The following is a 20805-nucleotide window of genomic DNA, read 5'->3' as shown; positions in this document are numbered from 1 at the left end:
CAATATGAAAGTCATCCCTGTACTGGAGAAGAGAGGACAGTCACAGAAGTTATCGACTGAAAGTTATTACTTGTCCATCTTCTCCCCACCCATTCCATCATTCCTAAAGAGCATATAGGGAGGCTTTCTTTTCAGTTTTTGCCTTAGGATTTGTCTGATGCAGTGTGTTCAGCTTTTCTGGAGAGAGGAAGTAAAAGCAGTGGGCAGATGAGCTAGTTTAGGCTATTGGTGCAGCTTGGATATTGGTCTGCTGGATTACCTCATCTTTATTACACCAGCAAAAAAAATAATCTACTGTAAAGGAACTGTGACTGGCTCTACTATATATCATTATGCCACCCCTTTTCTCTAGTTTTAGCCAAGTTCAGTTCTGACTGCAGCCCATTGACTTGGGAACATTAGGAGCTTTTAGTGATGGAAATCAGTCTTGTGTTTGATTCCTTTGTTGAAAGGGAAAATTGCTGGCAGACAGGTAACTGTGAAGCTGTTTTTTGTTTGTAGTGATGATGGGAAAAATTATCCACTGCAGTGTTTGGTAAGATGCTAGGTGAGAGTTCTGGGAGATGAGGAGCTAGCTTTGAGTTCCTTCGCTGGGACAAACAGGCTGAAAAAGGAAATTCTATTCTTGCATGGGTACAGCTGAGTGCAGTTCCACAAGTATAGCATACTTCATTCCTCTTACCTTAATTATTTCTGTGAGACTGTTGCTTTTTCAAAACTTAAAAATATCTTTAGTTATGTGGTTGATGAGCAGGGCTACTTGTCTTATCAGAAGGGTAAAAAGCATGTTATTTCTTTCCCTTCAGTGCAATAGAAAATTCCCGTGCTGATATCCCTGTAGTCAGCTCTAGTGAAGCTGAGCAGTCAGAACCTGACTGTGATATTGGTGGGACACTTGAGGCTGACCCTCAGAGTGAGCCTTCCTCTTTTGTCAGTCCACCAGAGAGGTGAGTATTGAAGTAGGTTGTGAGTCTGAATAATTTAAAGGTAATTGTTCTTTTCTGTTCTGGCCTTGCAACAAACATTTGCATGTGCTTGCTTATCTACGTATTTGTGTATGTGTGTTTAATATTGCATATGACTGAAAATGTCGTCATTTTATAGGTCCTAATACTCTTAAAACTTTTAGCCTTGCAGGTCAACATATAGAGAACATATCATCTTCACATGGCAAGGGAAAGAAGACAAAATCTGAGTTTGAGTCGAAAGTTTCAGCAACTGAAAAGGGGGCAGATGAGCAAAAATCTGCTCTGAATGCTTCGGAGAACTTAAAAAGGGAGGTAAGCAGTGCTGATAACCTAAGAGAAGGCATTAGGCTCCTGTGTGTACTGAGTGGATATCACCATTGTTAAAGATGAGTAATATCTATCACTTTCCTGATTGCCACTGTATAAATGGACAGCCCTCATTTTGAGCACTGCGTGCAGTTCTTGTATTGCCATCTCAACAAGAGTATAATAAAATGGGAGAAAAGGGTGGCAAGGTTGATCCATTGGCAGAGAACAGTTTTTCTGAGCTCAGTCTATCTGGAGCAGAATTCAGAAGAAATGTTCTTCATGTAACAGATAGTTAAACTGGGATTTCCTGCAGGATGCTGTGGATACTGAATTTTTTTACATATGTTTAAAAAAGGCGGGGGGAGCTGTTACATGGTCCCAAGTAAGCTTGTAGAAGAGAAGTCTGAGGGTTGAATCTTGACTGAGTCAGGAAGTTCCTGAGTAGCAAGCAGATGGCTAGAGGCACAGATAACAGTTAGAGGAGATACAAAATGTTTGTGTTTATTCTTTCCTAGGTATCTTATTTGGTCACTCTTAAAGTGGGATACTTAGCTAGACAGGTCTTTCAGACTTAACTGCATGACTGCTTTTATGTTCTTACTGTGTTGCACTTCCTAAAGCTTACACTTTTTTGACAGGTAAAGAATGACCAAGACCATGGCAATGCCATTTTTCGCTATTTTAGGATCATGTTTAAACTGTCACTGATAACTTGGATAACTCCCTTTTAAAACTAAAAAGTTTTTCCCCAGATTATTTAACAGAGTAGAGCATGCCCTAAAATAATTACGTGCAATCAGGAAGAGTCTTCTAAAGAACTTACTACAAACAAATTGGTGTAAACCATTATTTAAAAAAAAAAAAAAACAAACAAGACTTTATTTAACCTAATGCCTTAAAGACTGTAATTTAAATAATTATGGCATTGGCCTGATGTCAGAGTTAAGCAAGAGCATGATTTGGCATTGCTTACTCTGTCAGTTTTTTGACTTACCACTTACCACAGTTATATTCCAAGGAGGATCTTATATCCTGAACTTTCTTGGGAGAGGAAGATACAGGGATTTTTAGGTTCTCTCATTTCTAAATATATGTGGGGATGTATTTTTGGGTATGCCACATCTAAAGTTCTGTTGCAGTGTAGTCATGTGAAGAATTCTGTTGTCACTTCTCCAAATATGTGGGTTTGGCGCTCTTTTGAGGGCTTTCAGCTATAGAACTATATGGGAAATAGTTCTTGCTTTAAGTGCAGAGAAAATGTCAATCTACAAAGCAGTCATTCTGGAAACTACCTGTAAAATGTTATATACAAAATAACTGCTACACTTGAAATGTCTAGCAAAAGTGTTTTGCACATCTGGTGGTGTGCTGGAAATATGTTTGTATAAAGGAGAAGTTAAGACTTGAAGTGGTATGGTGTATGGTTAACTTAAAAGGGTTTCTGATTTGTCAGTCAAGTCCAAAATATTATTTCTTTGGTCATTAAACATTAAATAAACCACTTCAAAATAGTATCTCATTCTGCTGGTTTTTGAGGTGTTCAGAAACTCCAGGGGACCTCTGGAATTCTGTCATGACCAACATTCATATTTGAAGATTTCTGCTACAGGGAAACCTTTTCTCCTTAGGAGGAGAAAAAGCAGACTTTTTATGGGACAGAATGCTTATATTTTACTTTATTAGTTTAGCCACAAAAATTACCAGCATCTCGGTGAAAGAATCTGTAATTCTGGGAGGAAAACATCACATGTTTTTTCTGGCTTGTGAGCTTATCTTGGCACTGAGTTTTTAACATCAGTTCAAATTATGTATCTGCCATTGACTTGATGAGAGTGTGCTATTTTTTTAAAAAGCATTGAATTTCATCTTTGTTTTCATCGTTGGTACTGAAAAATATTCACAACTGGTGGCTTGTTCTTTTGCAGAAAGACTATAAGAAAACAGGAGAAATTGACCCTACATCGGTGATAACTCCAAAGGACCCTGGAGACATTCCAACATTTGATGAATGGAAGAAGAAAGTCATGGAAGTAGAGAAAGAAAAGAGTAAGTTCAGGATTCATTGGTTTTGTCTAAATACAGGCCCTCTTCATCTTGTATCAGATTTGAATAGTGAAACGGTCTAAATTTGGACTGCAGCCTGGAACTTCATTTTTCTATTAGAACTATGTAATTAAAAGCATTTATTATATAAAAGCAGTGAGCAGAAGTTCCCTGAAAGTGAAAATACTGTTTGTTCATGTGGTTTGTTACAGTAGCAACATTTTCTTGTTTCTAGGTCAGTCAATGCACCCTTCTGCTGTTGGTGGGCAGCATTCCACAAAAAAAGTCCAGAAAAATAGAAATAATTATGCCTCTGTAGAGTGTGGTGCCAAAATTTTGGCAGCAAATCCAGAGGCAAAGGTAAGCATTTACTGATTATTAGTGTGCAGTACTTGAGTTTACTCTTATGCAAGTAGTAGTACAAAGTACACTTGGTTAAAACTGAACACTGACTTCTGAAGTAATCTTTTATTGCTATGTTTGGGTTTATTGTAATTTTTGATTTATAAAAATGGGACATGAACTATGATCTGTCCCTTTTTTAAGAGGGATTGTTATAGTGAAGTTGATGGGGGTTTTAAGTGAAGTTGGAAGGGGGAGCAGAGTGTACTCAGTACAGAAATTGAACAGCGAACAAAGTTGTATTAACTTACCATAGTAAATAATCTGTGATGGCCCCAGAGTAGTATGGCATATCTCCTGTATATTATCTTGCTGAGAATGTTGTGAAACTTGGTATTAGTCTACATAACTAATATCAAATTTTCTTTTGGAAGAGGGGAAAAACCCTTGGTGATGTGTTAATATCTACCATACAATTTAAAATATTCTCTTTTTTATACAGAGCACTTCAGCTATTTTGATGGAAAACATGGACCTTTATATGCTAAATCCTTGCAGTACTAAAATCTGGTAGGTTGCTGAGGTTTACTTGTATGACAGTGGTTATAGTTTTCTGTCATGATGGGACTGTGTGTATCCTGTGGGACTGACCTGACCTTGGTGTGGGTCTGCCTGAAATGCGTGTGTAAGGAACTTTGACAAATACTTAGGTGCTTATTATGTCCTCCATAGAATTGTGTCTGGTATTGAGAAGTAAGATTAAGGGGATAACTTTATTCACTTTAGTATTTGTAGTTTTTGCGTAAGTATAATCTTGCAGAAGAGAGAGCACTGAGTGTTCAAGTAAAGATTTTGGGTTTTTTCCCCAGCTGTCAAATCATTGTAGGACACATGATCAGAATTTATCCTATACTAACTGGTATTTCAGGTGTGGCTTAAATGACGTTTGCTATCCTTAGTTTTTAGTTCTGTGACTTGTTGCCTTTGAGTACAAGATGGATGAAGCTTTTGTAGGTGCTACCTAGAGTTACAAAGCTAGATATGCAGCTAAATATCACTAGTGATTTTGAAGGGAGCAACAAGTGATGCCTCATTGTACAGCCTTTTTGTAGTGTTCTCTTATACCCAGTGAAGGATGCAGTAACAAGGTAAAGGACTGAGGATTGTAATTGTAGAAACAAAAGTGTGGTGTTTTTTTAATATTTCCTTTTTGTCATCAAGGTTTGTTATTGAGCTCTGTGAACCAGTCCAAGTAAAGCAGCTTGACATTGCAAATCATGAGTTGTTCTCTTCCACCCCTAAAGACTTTCTGGTGTCTATTAGTGACAGGTATGTTATCAAAACCCACCCTTCTGAATGAAAAATGAGGTAATAATTCCTAAATGGACGGCTTCATAAAACATGGTCTGTGTGTGACTTATGCAAAGTGTAATGCATTGTGAAGTTACATGGATTTTCTTTGTGTGTGTATATTATCAATTACTAGCATTTTTTTTTTCCATGGAAAGGGCAACTGTGAGGTTCTAGAATGCATGGCTTGAGTTCTTCCCATGCTTCCTGTATTTTTTTTTTCTTTGCTACCTTAAAAATGAAAAGGAAAAACTTGTTGAAAAGTAGCAATGAAGCAGCAGAAATTATGCAGTAGCTAGGTAGTGGATGGCAGATTATAAAATGAACATTCCTTAACAGAATGCCACTGGGGTTGTGGGCTGTCTCCTTCCTTGTCATTCAGACCATTTTCTACATGTCTTAAGCTCTCTTCAATGCTGAACTCTGTCCAAAAAAACCCAGATTACTTAAAAAGAATAAACAAAAATGGTAGTACACCGCTGAGGAATTGGAAGGGGTAAGAATACTACTGGTTGGCCAAATGGTGGCTTTATCATGTTTTAGGCAATGTTGTACCCCCGCTGCTTTGCGGGAGTGAGCAGACTGTTTGGATATGTGAAAGAGGAGACATTTCATGCAGTGCATCAAAAACCATCACTTTCTTCTTCAGTGCTTAAAGTGTGTAGATTTTGATTTTCAACACTTGATCTCTTGCCTAGTTCTAACTCTGCTCACAGTTTTTTGCTGCTTGCTTACAATAATATTTACAACCTATCACTTGTGTCATGTTTTTCAGTGTTCATCTGAGGTGACTTTTTTCAGTTCCAGAAACTTTACTGTAGGCTGGCTGAATTTCAGTAATTGGATCAAGTATAGGGTTTCATTCTTTAAAGGCATGCAGACTGTTCTAAGTACGTGAAGAGGCACTGCTGAGGTTTTGTGTTGGGACTAGCTTTGTCTTGCAACTCTTGTTTCCATAAAAAACACATTGCTGCTATCTTGCAACTGAAAAAAAAAAAAAGCATCTCTTCTGTGAAGAGGCATTTTGGGAGACTTCAGCAAATGTCTGTAAACAGTGGGTTCTTGTATTTCATTAGTTGACTCCCATTGTTTCTTTTCTAGGTATCCAACAAACAAATGGATTAAATTAGGTACTTTCCATGCCAGAGATGAGAGAAATGTCCAAAGCTTTCCTCTGGATGAACAGATGTATGCAAAATACGTTAAGGTAACTTAACACTGCAAAAGCATCCGTGCTTCTTGGGGATGGAAGGGCTTGTTGGGCTTACCCTGTATAACAGAGCATCCAGAGAAATGTGTTATGAAAGCATGCTTTACCATTAATTGCACTAGTTTCATTAGTGGCCCTAGCGTGATTGGCCGTGTATTAAACCCTTGTCACACAATCACAAGTGTATGACCTTTCTCATAATAGTAAATGAGAGGATCTTGGGAAGCACCTATTACCATGTGTCCCAAGTACATACTTGATATCTGAATTAAGAAAAATCCAGACAATGTTCTGTTCTATTTGACTTAACCAACTGTTTCATGAATGTAAGATTAGAAATATTGACCTATTTTTTTCTCTTGGCTGTACCTGCTTTTTATATATATATATATACACACACACTCTCTCTCTCTCTGGAGCAGAGATTAGAATGTGCACGTTTCTTGACACTTTTGTGCTGTATTCTGCTACACAGTTTTAAGTGAAACTGAAACAGTAAGCATTTGAATTCTCATCAGTAGACCTGAAGTGCAGTTTTGCAGTTACTCAATCATAACAGGCTTATGCGTATTATTTAGGCTTACTGCTACTGGAGCATTTGCCATGATCTCTCTGCCTTCAAAATAACTTGTAGCAAGCTGTCTTTACTCAGGAGACTCAAAGAGAATAAAACTCCATAAATAACGTGGTACTTGGATGGGGATAAAAGCTTTTGTGAAAATATTGGGATGTAGTGGAGGTTTAAATTCAAATAACATACAGACCTTTTGGGTCCTCTCAGTGATAACACAGTGATGTGTTATCTTCCAATTATGGTGCTGCCAAAAAAGAATAATTTGGTTTGTGTTACTGAATTACGATTTGTGCTTTCATGAAGGAGTAGCTATGAATGATAGTTATCTAACTTCTCTACCCAGAAATTCTGCATGAGTTGCAGGATAAAGATTTCATTTATTCTTAATTCTATTTTCTGTCTGAATTAATGCCTTAAGGTAGCTGGAATCTTGCTTGTCACTGAAGTTCTAGAATTATATTAGATGCTTCAGCACTTACTCCCTTGGCAGATACAGTGTTCTGCCTTGAATAATGTAGCATGGTAAAATTTCTAAAGAATTGTTCTTGTAATGTTTTTACGTTATAGCACAAAAAGTAAGCAAGTTCTAAGTATGCCTAGACTACAGAAGAAGAGTCCAAAAATTTTTCAAAAAGTGTGATTTTTGAAGTGGCTTAATGAACTTATATCAAAAACAATGGAACTTATTTTGTAAGAGTGTTTTTATGAGAATAGTTATTTTGATCTCACTTGCAGATTATTACAGTCCTTCAGTGATAGTGTCTACACAGTGGTTTAATAAATTCATTCTACACTGGCAAATTTAGATTAAATGACTATCAGTGTGTAGTCAAGTTCTCACTAGAAATACACAGATGACTGAAGCTTCCAAATGTATCAGATGCTCTATATGATTTCTTCCAGTAGTGTTTCTATAAATTGAAGCATGTTATATTGAACTTGAAGCAGCAGCAGTACATAGAATGCATGCTATGAAGGGTTTTTTCCTTTTGAGTCACTTTCTGTAATCTGTGCTCTTTAAGGGGAAAAAAAAATACACTTTAATTTTAATACACTTCAGTATTCTGTCTGCAATCATGCTGCCTAGAAAAATTGAATAACTTAAGTTCATTAATAAAACACTTGTTGCATGTTACCTTCTATCTGCAAGGTACAAGGGCTAAATGACATCTTGCTACCTAAGACAGATGAAGTAGTGTTGCAACTTTATCCTTCATAACTTGCCGCCTTAGGTATTTATAGTACTGAATTAAAAACAACAAAACTGTAGTTGCCTGTGGCATGTGTTCAGCCTTTGTACTGACATCTTTTTTTTTTCTCTCTTCCTTTCTCTTGCTTCAGATGTTCATCAAGTACATAAAGGTTAGCAACCTCTTCTTTTGGAATGATGAATGCATGGGGCTTGGGGTGTTCTCTACTGTAATACTGTAACTCAGCACTTCAATGCATGGCAAGAACAAATCTTTCAGTCCTTTCTGTTTTGGACAATCTACAAATCACTTGAGTAAACAAAACTTGCAATTTCAAGATTGGATGTATATGTTAAGTGAATTTGACACTGTAGATCTTTGGAGTTTTAAGTACCTTTTATTCTCTAGGTGGAGTTGATATCACACTTTGGATCAGAACATTTTTGTCCTTTAAGTCTTATAAGGTAATAACTGTGTTTTGCTTTGTCTTTCTACCTCTTTGCAGTGAGGATTAGTGTTTTAATAATAGTTAGGCAACAAATTCTAGTTTTTGGTTTAAGTTATTTGCAAATATGGTGAATTGAAGTAGTTGCCTAACTTACCTGCTGTGTAGGATGCTTCACATCTGTTTAAAGAAGCTTTGAATCTTTTGATACTTCAGTATGTAAGGAATAGTTTATATTTGGGGGGGCGGCGGTGTTAGGAATCAGGAGCGTGAGCACCCTTAAGGAGCTCATGAGCATTTCAAGGCTGACCAAGCAAAACAAGTGGTGAACTAAAAAGAGCAGTTGTGGTAAGTGCTTTTGGGAAGCTGCTGTGTTGCATGGCACACCAGGTATGTACAGTTAGTAATGCTTGGAGTATCTAAATCGGAACAACTGTGTGTGTAGTTCAGAGAATAATCAGTCTCTGTACTACTCCTAAAAAGCAACTTCAATTCTCCTGTCAGCTACATCAGAATTTGAACCTGGGAACTCTAGTTTTATAAGCCAAACCATATTTTCAGTTGACAGGACTGCTTTAAATTGGATTGTTTTGATTTGATTTTGGCAGAGCAGGTCAAAGAGGATATAGTATGCAAAGTGAGGTAGTCATGAGTAGATATTCCTAAAGTTAGTCAAAGGTGAAGCTAAGAGGAGGTATAAGAGCTTGTGGAGAGCTTAAGACAAGGAAGTCTTGGTACGAGTTCAAGTTAAAAAGAAGGAAAAGTCTCTTTGGAATTACTAGAATTACAACCAGGATCTTGTTTTGGTGCAGCACTTGAAAGCATGCAGTGGACTTTGTGGATGCAAGTTAGAGAATAAGCATACCTGCTGTTTGGTCTTGGTTAACTGAAGGCAACTATTGCTTATCTAATTTATTTGCTATATATTATATTATATAATATTAATATTGATTATCTAGTTATCAATTATGCCAAGTAATTACATGACTAATAGACTAATATTAGGTTTTTATGTTAAAACTTTGTTCATAGGGTATTTGGTACTAGCATGGTTGAAGAGTATGAAGAAATAGCTGATTCTCAGTATCAATCTGAACGACAAGAACTCTTCGATGAAGATGATGGTAAGCAGATAATTCCTGCATTTTTAACCATTCAGATATGTCTTGTGCTAGTCTGGTGGCTTGTTGCTTCCTGCATATGATAAATGATTTGACTGCTAGATTTAGTCTTGTTGACAGTATTTCCACATTTCTGGGCTTATCCAACAATCCTTTTAAGTTTTAAACAATGCATTGTAACTGTTTGGAGAGTTACTTTGAAATGCTAGTAATAAGTCTTTATTTCACTTGACGGGCTAGGCAATAATATCTTCGTGTGCTGACAGTAGTAAAGGATAATTAAAATAATCAAAGCAGCTCACATGCAACAGCTTTATTCTTAGTGTCTGTAGCCCATTTCCTGAGATTGTATGATCAATGCTGCAAGCAATTGGGAAGGTGCTTATTTTGGCTTGCAGACATTGTGTTCAAATAAAGAAAAATATGATCACACCTACCTCCAGCCCTTATGAGGAGGAGGGGGAAAAACCCTATACAAAGCTCTGTGAGCTGTTTGCTGTATCTATGTCATGAATTCTAGGGAAACTGAAGCTTGAAACCTTTGGGTTTCTCATTGCTTGGAGCTTGATATTTCAGTATGTGATCTCTGACCTTTAACTTTATTTCTGTAGTTTTATTTTCACACTGTTAAACTGACATAGCTGAATGATATGTTAAATCTTGAGGTTTATTTTCTTTGTCCATAACACGTTTAATTTTGATAGTCATAAGTGTTCTTCTTTATACACAGATTATCTGTTGGATTACAATACAGGGGAAGAAAAGTCTTCAAAAAATCTCCTTGGTTCTGCTACAAGTGAGTATGATTTAAGAGAAAAGTTATTACTGTGATGAAACACCATGAGTTAATTGAAAGTGGAATGACATTTTGTCATGGAACAGCTACAGCTTTCATATTTTTATGCTGAAACAATTTATTGTGATTCCTGTTTAATTGCATAGGAATAAATAGTAACAATTTGAAGTTGGGGTATGGTTCTTAAAGTGTTCTTAAACAGAACTTTTCAGTTCTAAGGATCTCTATTTTTTGGAAACTTTGCTTTCTGTACTTAAGGATCCTGAGCACTTAAAATAATATGAATGTTACATAGGGCTGTAAATAACCAGTACTAAAGTGCTGTAGAACCTTAATTATTCAGAACTTGGACAGCTATGCTTAATTAAGGTGCCTTATTTATAGGAGGCAATATAAAGGTTTACTTTGTACAGCTTGAAAGGAAGGGATGGAGAAGGCTTTATGTAAATATTGTAGCTTCTGTGCTCTTAAGAGCTGTGTATTTTTTTGAGAGAACTAGTGTTTCTTGACTGTTTCTTGTCCCTTTTCCATTGGAAAACCTCTAAGTGTGGGATTAGTTTGGCTAAGAATAGTTAAATGCTCAGTTTTGGTGGTATTCTTAACTGCTGAATTATTTAGGATATTATCAGCTGCCACACAACTTCTAAAGAGCTCTTGTGCTGTACCACTCTTCCTTCTGTCCCTGTTAGTGAAGATTTGTTACTGTAGTGTAGATTTGTACTCAAAATGAATGCTGTTTGAGCTCAGGCTTTCCTTTCATCCTGTAGTCGATCAGAGCTGCAGAGTTCTTTGCGACTATTTTCTAGAGCTTAGTTGTCACTTAAGAACAAAAAGGTCATGGCTAGGAATATTGCACAGCTTTGCAGTTTTCAAAGGGGAAAATAGATAGTGGAAAAGGCAATTTATTTCTAAATGTTAGCCTCTCACAGGTGAGAGAAGGTGGTATATTCTTCCCTGACACTGTTTTATCTCTCATCTGTGACTTTCAGAATTCCTATCTTCAAGCTGTCTTGAGTTGTGTTCGTGTGTTCTGTCTGCAAATGCAGTATTGCAAGTTTGAAAAATGCAGTGACTTTTTTATTGTGTGGTGTTTTTTTTTTTTTTAGAGTACTAAAGTTAAGATTAAAAGATTTGAAACACCTATTACTGATAGTGTTTTAGACAGCTGAGCACTGAAACATTGCAGTGATTATTTAGTTCTGGCTGGTAGATCTTGTTACTGAGACCTTTCATCTCTGGCAGGGTAGTCAGTGTTCCTTTTATGGAAGGAATACTGAGTTTGTGGGTGTTTGGTTTTGTGGTGGGTTTTATATGTGCATGCTCAGACAAATGTGATGGACTTCCATTTTGTGTCATTTCTCTTAAATAGACTGATACATGGTGAGGAAGAGTAGTGGGCTTCTCAGACATTTGATCTCAGAAGTATTTTGCAGTCTTCTGCTAGTCTAACCTGTGAGGGTAGTTCACTGTTCTTCCTCCTGCCATTCTCTCAGACTGCAGGCTTCTATACCAACTCTTAATTCTCCCTCTTTTTCTGCTTCTCTGTCAATAATAAGAAACCATTCATACTTCAAGTTTAGCATCTTTTGTTTATCATTACTTTTGAAAGAATACAGCCCCAGATGAACAATGAAATTCACGAGTGTAGTTTGTGATGTATTTTGGTGGAAGGGTAGAACCAAGGTTCTGAACAGAGCTTCCCGGAGTCTAAGAAATTTGTCATTACTAAAATGGCTCTCTAACTTTATGAACTTATCCATGTGACATACAGTACAGAAGTATATTACTGGATGGGGGAGAAATGGGCAAAATTAGGCCAACTTTTGCGTGTTTACAATAAGGGGCTCTTTCCCATCTTCTAAATAAGCTGTTTGTTTTCAATATCAAGACCAAAGAGTTAGCTGTATCTAATATATGTGCTGGTGTAGAGCAGACCCTCTTTGCGTTTATTTCTGTGATTTTTTTTTGGGGGGAAAAAACTGTTCTACTGGACAGATCCTTAAAAAAATATATATATATGTCTCTCTCTCTAAGACAGATCTGTGGATATTTGTAACGGTTTTCTTCCGGTTGCCTTGACTGATGTAGATTGCATTCAAGTAAGATTGTAAAATGTAGATTTTCTTCTTCAAATTTTAAAATATTTAAATTGTTATGTTGCTGCAGTATCAGCTGAAAGCTGATAGGTTCAGGAGTAAGGAGGGAGGTATGATGCAAAATGACAGAGTCCAGCTTAATTTGAAAGAATTTGTAGTTTTCTGTGTCTGTCTTGCTGTCTGTCATCTTGTGTTCAAAGGCAGAATTCTGTCTTGCTCATTTAGCAAATGACATTTGTTGACTCACTACTTCAGTGCTCTTATGACAGATGATCCAACCTGTCTTTATTAGAACTCCGTTTAAGCTCTAAATTTCTGGCTTGGGACCTCCCTGAGTGTTCACATGCTCAGATTGTCGGAAAATTCCATGCCTAAATATTCTCTGTCTGTCTTACTGTTCCTTTGTTTCAGTGGACTAATGATCAGTGAGTACTTCTCACTAGTGTCAGAAGGTCTAGCTGGTAAAGGTTAGATACAGGTTTTCAAATAGAGGTTTCTAGCTTATAAACTTATCCTTTAAAAGCAACAGATGCATCCAGTGTAATGGCTGGATTTTTTTTATGTCCTTAAGCTGTGTTTTGTTTCAAAGAAGTGTTACAGAACAGCAGATTGCTCAGTGGTCCTGACCTCTGGGCCCTCTGAATAAGTCCTCTCTGAGTAGTTGTTTTCTCTTCTAGATGCTATCCTAAGTATGGTGAATATTGCTGCTAATATGCTTAGAGCCAAAACTGAAGAGTCGTCTGAAGCTGAAGGTAATTTTTTTAAAATGAAAAGCATTCTGGGGAGTTTTAACTTCTCTTTGTTAGTTTGTTTAATTCTTTGAGGGGTTGGATGATCTATGTTTAAATTACTTTTTTCACCTTTTATGGCATACCTCATTAGTACCATAAAATTCTTATCCTACTGACTGAAAAGTGTAACAGAGATGCTTAATTTGCTGAGAAGGGATACAAAGATAACACAGGTGTTCACCTGCGTTTGGAGATCTTTATGCTCTGTATTACCCAGCTTCAGTTGTAAAGTCTAACTTGCTGCTTCTTCCTGGAAATATTTGGAGACTGTCCATAACAATGTGTGCATAAACTGTCAGTAGCACTTAATTCAAATAATTCCAACATCTGCAGTTAATAATTAAAAAAACCAAACCACCCCCAAAACACAAAAATTCATTGAAAACAAACATGGTTCTTGAATTTTTATGTTCACATTTTCCTCTTTCCTGCAGCAGGGAACAAAAGTGTGTCTGAAAATGTCACTGCCACCCCTGCAATTTCAACAGCTGCACCAAGACTGCCTGAACCAACTCCTGTTCCTTCACCAGAGTAAGTGATTGGCGTTGGGGTTTTTTTCAGTGTGTTCCTAGCAGAGACTAGCATGCACCAGTCTGGAATCTTTAGGAGCAGAATGCTTAGATATAGCATGCTGCCTTAAAGAAGTAAAAAGGCAAGTATTTGGTGAAATCTGTAGCATGGTAATGTACTAACCAGGGGAATTTATTGCCTTAGTTACTGTTTATAGGTATTTCCATTACTATATGTTTTGTTTTGACACTTAATGTCAAAATGTATCACTTTCTCAACTGTTTGTATTAGTTTGTTTAGAAGTAGGGGTGTTGTTCTTGGCTATTGTTCCAGGTTTTGCAGGTTGTCTCCTGCAAGGGAGACTAATTAGGAATGTAAGTTGTACTGCTGAAACTTCAGCTAAATTGTAATGATAAAAATTCTGCTTTAGAAGCTTATAATTTTTTTGCTAGGCTTTCCTTGATGAAAATACATATGCAGAGATATGGAATTAGGTTGGGAGGAGTTGTATGTTGATATTCTAAGGGTTTTTTTTAGTTGACTACAATTGTTTAGAATTGATTTGGCTACTTAAAGCCGAGACTCTAGCTTTTCAATGTTAAGACCTGACTTGTGCTGTATTTAGTGGTTTTATGGTTTCCTAGCACTCTGATTGTTGAAAGTGAGGATGGTCAGTGGGAAGGTTGTGATTCTTGCATTTGAAGATTGCAGCAGAAGAGCAAGATGCCTGCTATGTAAGAACTTAGTGATATTTGAACTGGTGACTTTTTTTCAGGGGTGAGGAAAGGGGCAATATCTGATTGAGAAGGTTTGCTGTTTCAGAAGCAAGGATTGAAATAATTTGCTTGCAAATCAGGATAGAAAAACACCAGAGGAAATGCTACCAGAATTTCTCTGACTGTATCCAAACTGGCCTTTGGTTACTGGCATAAGCTTCACTAATTTTCTAAAAGATCCTACTTTTGCAGTCTTCCAGATCAGGCATGTGAAACTGTTGAAGTAACATCCTGTCTTTAACTCTTTCGTTGTAGACTTGTTACTACAGATATGCCACAGATAGATAAAGAGCAATTAATTGTGGATTTGACAAAAGAAAGTCCTATTGTTCAGCTAGTACAAGAGTATGAAGAAGATACAAGCCAGTCAACAGTAACCTTGCTGCCCAGTGATGATCAGGAAGAGGAAACATCAGCATGGTTCGAACTTGAGACAGAAAAGTACTGCTATGACATGGCAACAGTATGTTGTATTTCCACCTTTTCAGAATACCTGTTTAAATGGTGTTCAGTTGCAGTAGCCATGCGTCGGCAGCGTAGTAAAACAGAAAGTAAACAAGGGCAAGATTACTCTGCTGATGTTCAGCAGCCACAGGCGGTTCTGACTGAATCTATACATACGTCAATAGATGAGCCTCTGCCTGAGCAATTAGACAGCAAAGTTGAGAGACCATCTGGATCTACTGTTGCAGTTGACTTCAGCAGTGTGGTCCATGAGGAGATCAGTAATGAGACCACAGATTCAATTGAACTGGAACCAAGCCATCCTCAAACTGTCTCTCAATCCCTCCTCTTAGAAGTTACTTCTGAAATTAAGCCGTTGCCAACAACAGACATGGTATTGGAGCCTGCAAAAGAAGATGCAGGCCAGGTAGCATCAAGGGTGACTCCCCAGGTGGATGTAGCTGAGATCAGTGCAGAAACAGAAAAGGTTGAGAGCTCTATTGTAGAAGAAAACCCTGTAGCTTCTGAGACCAGCGTGGCCACTGAGGTAAAGGAGATGAGCACAAGAGAGATTACTGCTACTCCAGTGATTTCAAAGCCTACAGAGACAGTTCTGCAGCCTGAATATACAGTGGGCATGTTAGCTAGTGACTCTGGGGAAGGAAAGGAAAGCACTCCAGAAGTGCAGAAACCTGTTTTGCCTCCTGTTGAGTCTTCTGCACCTGCGGAAACAAAGGAGGAGGATCAGGCGAGTGAAGAAGCTTTAATGGCGATTCCAGTCTCCGGGGGACCGCAGAGAACAGCTACAGACTTTTATGCGGAATTGCAGAATTCAACAGATCTAGGCTACGCTAATGGAAATCTTGTTCATGGATCTAACCAAAAGGAGTCCGTCTTCATGCGTCTTAATAATCGCATAAAAGCCCTAGAAGTAAACATGTCTCTCAGCAGCCGTTATTTAGAAGAACTTAGTCAGAGGTAAGTCTGAGGAAGACTGGTAAGGGTCTGCCATATATAAACATGGTTTTAGCTAACTATACAAAGAAACATACACATATGGAAAGTAGTACAGTGGAAATGGAGTATAATGTAAATCACAGCATAAAGCTTTATGGGAAACTGAGAAAAGTACCTCATCTGAGGTAGCAACCAGAGACCTAAATGTCTGTGTGTGGCAGAGGTTCCCTTTCTGTATTTTGGATACTATCACATTTATCTTGTTTTGAGGAATATTGCTGTGGGTCTTTTAAAAGGATGAAGTGTTTCCAGGATGTAAGCACTAATCCTGTCCATAATCCTTTCAACAAAAGGGCACGTCCTTGTGCTGCTGTTACACTGAATGACACAGACCTACAGTGCTGCCTTTACAGAATTGATTATTTCCACTTAACTACCATGTTACCTGTAATAACTCTACTTGGAGAAGGGGGCATGGAGAGTCAACCAAGAACTTTCTGTGAGGGAGGTACATATGCTAGTGTTTATCTGTGGTGCTCCTTAGCCACAGGAGAATCAGGAAGTGTTCCATTTCAGAACTGGTTCCAAGGAAGGGGCTCTTCATTATATTTACTGTTGTGTTGTCTGGCTTGGCAGTTAGTGTTTGCAGAGAATTCTCCATATTGAATTCCAGTAAATTGGTGCTAAGCTCTAAGGGGTTTAAATAGATTTATTTGACTTTAACCTTAGAATAAACCCACCAAAAACTAGAAGGAGTTTTGCTTGGTGTGAAACTTAAAAGGGAATACCACTTGATGTTTAAATAAAACTTCTTTGGGCAAGGAGAAGTTTTGTGCTGGCCTAGTCATATTTTCTGAAAACAGTGCCGAAGAGTGTTATGAACTAGCATTTCAGACTTTCATGCTCTTTGTTTTAGGTACCGAAAGCAAATGGAAGAAATGCAGAAGGCTTTCAATAAAACAATAATAAAACTTCAGAACACCTCAAGAATAGCAGAAGAGCAGGTACGGTTTGTTGGACTACTTAACTCTCCTAATTAGGGAACACTTTTAAGAAAGTTGTAAGGTACAGAAATTTTCAGTTGAAGATTTTTATTAGCTGCTTATCTGCCCTTTAAAAACATCTGTTCCATGCTTCCCAATTTTTTTTTGTGTAATAAAATTTTTAGCTATGTTCCTAGTCATTTTAGAATAAAGCCATTTCCAGCTCTGTTTCCTGATTTTCTATTTGAAGAAAAAAATCAGTTGTCAGCTGGTAATGATTAAAACTCTTAAATGTCTTTGTCAATGAAAAAGTTAACCAGGTCATTTCCAACCCTTGTTTCTTGCTTGTAGTTGCACTCAAAACTGTTTTTTTTAACTTCGTTTGTTTTTCATCTCCAATTTAAAGTATAGCTAGACAGTTGCTTTGCTGCTGAAGAAACCTAGCCTTTAGAAAGGGAGAGGGATACACTAATGGCTTATGCTGAGCTTGCATTTGAAAGTGTAGTGCATGTAACAAAAGTTTTAGTTCATTCTTTAAAATGGGATGTAAGGAAGTGGGAGCTGAAGGAGGTTTTCCCTGCTCTGCCATCCTAGCTTTCCTGAGCAGCTGTGAAATACAGTGCTACCTGCAGTGCCAAAAAATCACTGAAGCAACTGTACATGTGGCCTAGCAAACTTAATCCCAAACTGTCTGAAATTCAATTTCTGAAGTGCAGTCCCAGGCCTGTAGTTTGCTCATCCATCAACAGTGAAGAAAATCGCAACTTTCCTGAGATCATATGTGTGCTCTTTTCTGCTTTTTTTGAATAGTATCGAATGCTGGTCACTCTGAGCTGCTCCTCTTGGTTAACCTCCCTGATATTCTGCTCACCTTTCTTAAATTCTCATAGGATTAAGAATCCTGTTAGAACTCTTCTGGGAGGGAGATAATACCTGTAAAGGACTTGTTCTGGCTGACCTGGGCTCCTGTCATTAAGTGGCTGGCTCCCTGATCCCAGAACATAACCCGTGTGTCAGCCCTTAGACTTTGGCTCTGCCTGGTCACCCGCATGTGTATTTTGTAACATGACGGTATTCAGTTTCCTGATAGTCATTGCATGGAGCTGGCTACTTAATCTGCCTACTGTAATGAAATGCCCTTGGCATAACGTTACAAAATATTATTTGATAAGTAAAAACGTTGATGTTTCTGTTATGGAAGTTGTGTTGAAAACAATGCTGAATAGATCATGTGTCTATAAATGCCTGGCTGTGTCAGACCAAACGCTAACTCGGTATGTGTGAGGGTATATGATAGTGGGAACCTGACAACTAAATAGCCTGGCCATGGCTCTCTTTAATACAGGATCAGCGGCAAACAGAAGCAATCCAGCAGTTACAAGCACAGCTCACCAACATGACGCAGCTAGTCTCTAATCTGTCAACAACTGTGGCGGAATTAAAACGTGAGGTAATTATAATTCAGCAATATGGCATGAGAACTCAAAATGGATGCATAAACATATCTCAATTTGAAGAGGCCTGAAGTCTTTAAATGGAGCTTTTCATTTGAGAAGTTGTCTGTAGTGTTGCTTTCAGCCTACTTTAGCAGTTAGGGCAAGATAGGGGAGGAAAGTTTGAGTAGCTTGAGGTGTTTTGTGCACAGCAAGATTGGTAATAATTTCTGCTACAATCCTACTAGCCCCATGATTGTAGTCTGAGCTAATGATAAAGATAAAACTTAGTTAGAATAACTTAATATCTCAGCCTTCCTGTAGTGCATTGGAATTGATACTGTTCTGTGAAATGATTCTTAATGAAATTAGAAGACTAACCACTGACTTTGAAATGGCAATAATGGGATTTGTTGCACGTATAGAATGTTTGATGTGTGTCAGAGGGAATGGTAAAGTTCATGCTTCAGGAACTTTTCTGGCACTTGCTGTGTTGTATAACCAGTTGTATTGCATGGCTTTGTTACACGGCTTCAGTAAAATGGGATGGTTTGCAGTGACCAGCACTTACATTGTCCCCTTAAATATTAAGACTCTTGCCATAGGAGGTTTAGTGTGCAAGAGTGTACTGGCCACTGCTCGAAATGGGTTGTAATAACAGATGAGTATGTGGAGGGTTACACTCCTAGCTACTGAATGGGAGGCTCACATGGCTAAGACACCCTTCTCCTTTCCCCTCTGGCTGTTGTGATCTCTTGAGATTAGGGGAGTCTTGGCAACGATGTTAGGAACATATTCTCTCAAATGTTTGTTCTCCAGCCGGGGATTTTAAGCAGTACCATAAACATGACCTTTTTTGTGTGTGCATGTTGCCAAAGACATCTCTTGAGCTGTTTTCTAACAGTTAGTGAGACTCCTTTGACGCCTGGCTGGCTAAGTTCCTGTTCACGAGTGCTGTGCTTTTAACCCGGTTTTGACAGCAGTGATCATAAGGTGATCATCAGATGAGTATCCTGGAATTTGAACACATGGCTTTCCCTGAACTCAGCTCTGGTTGCCTGAGTCTATTAGTCTGAGCCGTTTGCTTGTTACAAAATGGGAAGTGGTGTTCCTTGTCTCTTCTAAAGTCTTCGTATGACTTCTACCTTAAACACACTAAGAGATCTTAGATTTTTTTTTTGGTAGGAAAATGGTGCAATTCATTTTTTAAAACATTATCTGCAAAATACCCTTGTATTTCAGCTGCCATATAATTCTAGTAAGCTTCATCTGTCAATCTTAAATGAACACACTCCAAAAATTCCTTCTGCTAGGTTGTGAAATGGAAGAGTATTCAGAAAGGTGAAACCCGTTGAATCAAGCGAATATAATGGTATTTATTCTGTGAAGTACTGCAACATCAGCTGATGAAAAGCATCATATAAAATTGAGATAGTGTTACATCCATGTCAGCTGTAAAACAGAAGTTACTTTCTTAGTATGCTTTCTTACCGAAAGTATATTACTTTCAGATAGGTTTGAATGCTCTTTGCAAGGGGCAGCTACTTCTTTGTTATGGTAGTACCCTAGTTGGTGACGACATGTCCTGTGTTACCAGCTAGTGGTTTTCAGCCTTCAGTCCTTGAATGCTGTGTAGCCAATAGACTGCATCAAACCTCTGAAAATATCTTCAAATTTGAACAAGTGTTTAGCGAAATTGAAGTGAATTGAGAACATGTCAATTGTGTTCTTTTGAAGATTTTAATGTTTAAAATACAAGTATAATAGTATCATTAAATTATTTTTTGTCTTTAATAACTGTATCAAATCCTTCCAGGTTTCTGATCGGCAGACCTACCTTGTGATTTCTCTGGTTCTCTGTGTCATTCTGGGCTTGGTGCTTTGTGTGCAGCGGTGCAGAAACAATTCCGAGTTCTGTGAAGATTACCTCTCAAAAATTCCCAAAAGTAATCACTACCCTAGCCCCAAAAGGTAATGTATGTATATTTGTAACTTAATTGTTCTTTCAGCTTTTATTGATACTTCCTTAAATCTGCTGGGACTGACACATCTGCTTTAATTCTGAGTCTTCTTTCTGCAAACTCAAAATTGATAGCAAAGAACCCTTACTGCTCTTTAGTAAGTCTCTCCTAGGAGCATTTTGGGGCTGCTACATTTAACATGCTTGATAGCTTGTTGCAAATATAGTCCTGTATCTGTTTGCCGGGCTTTCTTGGGCACCTCAGTGAATAATTCTGGTTTTCTGCCAAAGATGTTTCTTAATGAAAAATGCATATGACAAAGTCCTGAGAAAAATGTGTATAAAAAAGCTTTGTGGATTTTGTTTCCTAGGTGTTTTTCCTCCTATGATGATATGAATTTGAAAAGAAGAACTTCTCTTCCACTGGTCAGATCACAGTCTTTTCAGCTAGCTGGTAAAGAAGGTATCCATATGTCCTACATCTAGTCTCTAGTGTTTACTCAGTGC

The 20805-nt window shown here is 37.8% G+C and overlaps 1 protein-coding gene across 4 annotated transcripts in view; it reads left to right on the top strand.

The window, feature by feature from the left end:
- The window catches only part of SUCO (SUN domain containing ossification factor), a 41948-nt gene that overhangs the window by 17785 nt on the left and 3358 nt on the right, over positions 1 to 20805 (top strand). For 2 of the 4 annotated variants that reach the window (XM_074876856.1, XM_074876859.1), the window contains exons 5-22: positions 807 to 947; positions 1130 to 1280; positions 3203 to 3323; positions 3556 to 3680; positions 4165 to 4232; positions 4884 to 4991; positions 6114 to 6219; positions 8138 to 8158; positions 8395 to 8450; positions 9464 to 9555; positions 10283 to 10348; positions 13122 to 13196; positions 13670 to 13766; positions 14777 to 15943; positions 16839 to 16926; positions 18251 to 18355; positions 20155 to 20309; positions 20670 to 20761. In XM_074876856.1, the coding sequence (XP_074732957.1) occupies positions 807 to 947; positions 1130 to 1280; positions 3203 to 3323; positions 3556 to 3680; positions 4165 to 4232; positions 4884 to 4991; positions 6114 to 6219; positions 8138 to 8158; positions 8395 to 8450; positions 9464 to 9555; positions 10283 to 10348; positions 13122 to 13196; positions 13670 to 13766; positions 14777 to 15943; positions 16839 to 16926; positions 18251 to 18355; positions 20155 to 20309; positions 20670 to 20761 (2834 nt within the window). The remainder of the gene's footprint in view (positions 1 to 806; positions 948 to 1129; positions 1281 to 3202; positions 3324 to 3555; positions 3681 to 4164; positions 4233 to 4883; positions 4992 to 6113; positions 6220 to 8137; positions 8159 to 8394; positions 8451 to 9463; positions 9556 to 10282; positions 10349 to 13121; positions 13197 to 13669; positions 13767 to 14776; positions 15944 to 16838; positions 16927 to 18250; positions 18356 to 20154; positions 20310 to 20669; positions 20762 to 20805) is intronic. The other 2 variants (XM_074876857.1, XM_074876858.1) reach the window with 2 other exon arrangements.

This window comes from Strix uralensis, chromosome 8 (genome assembly GCF_047716275.1).
Source record: "Strix uralensis isolate ZFMK-TIS-50842 chromosome 8, bStrUra1, whole genome shotgun sequence".
Lineage (NCBI taxonomy): Eukaryota > Metazoa > Chordata > Aves > Strigiformes > Strigidae > Strix > Strix uralensis.
Note: the sequence above shows the minus strand (reverse complement) of the source record. Positions and strands in the feature narration are given on the sequence as shown.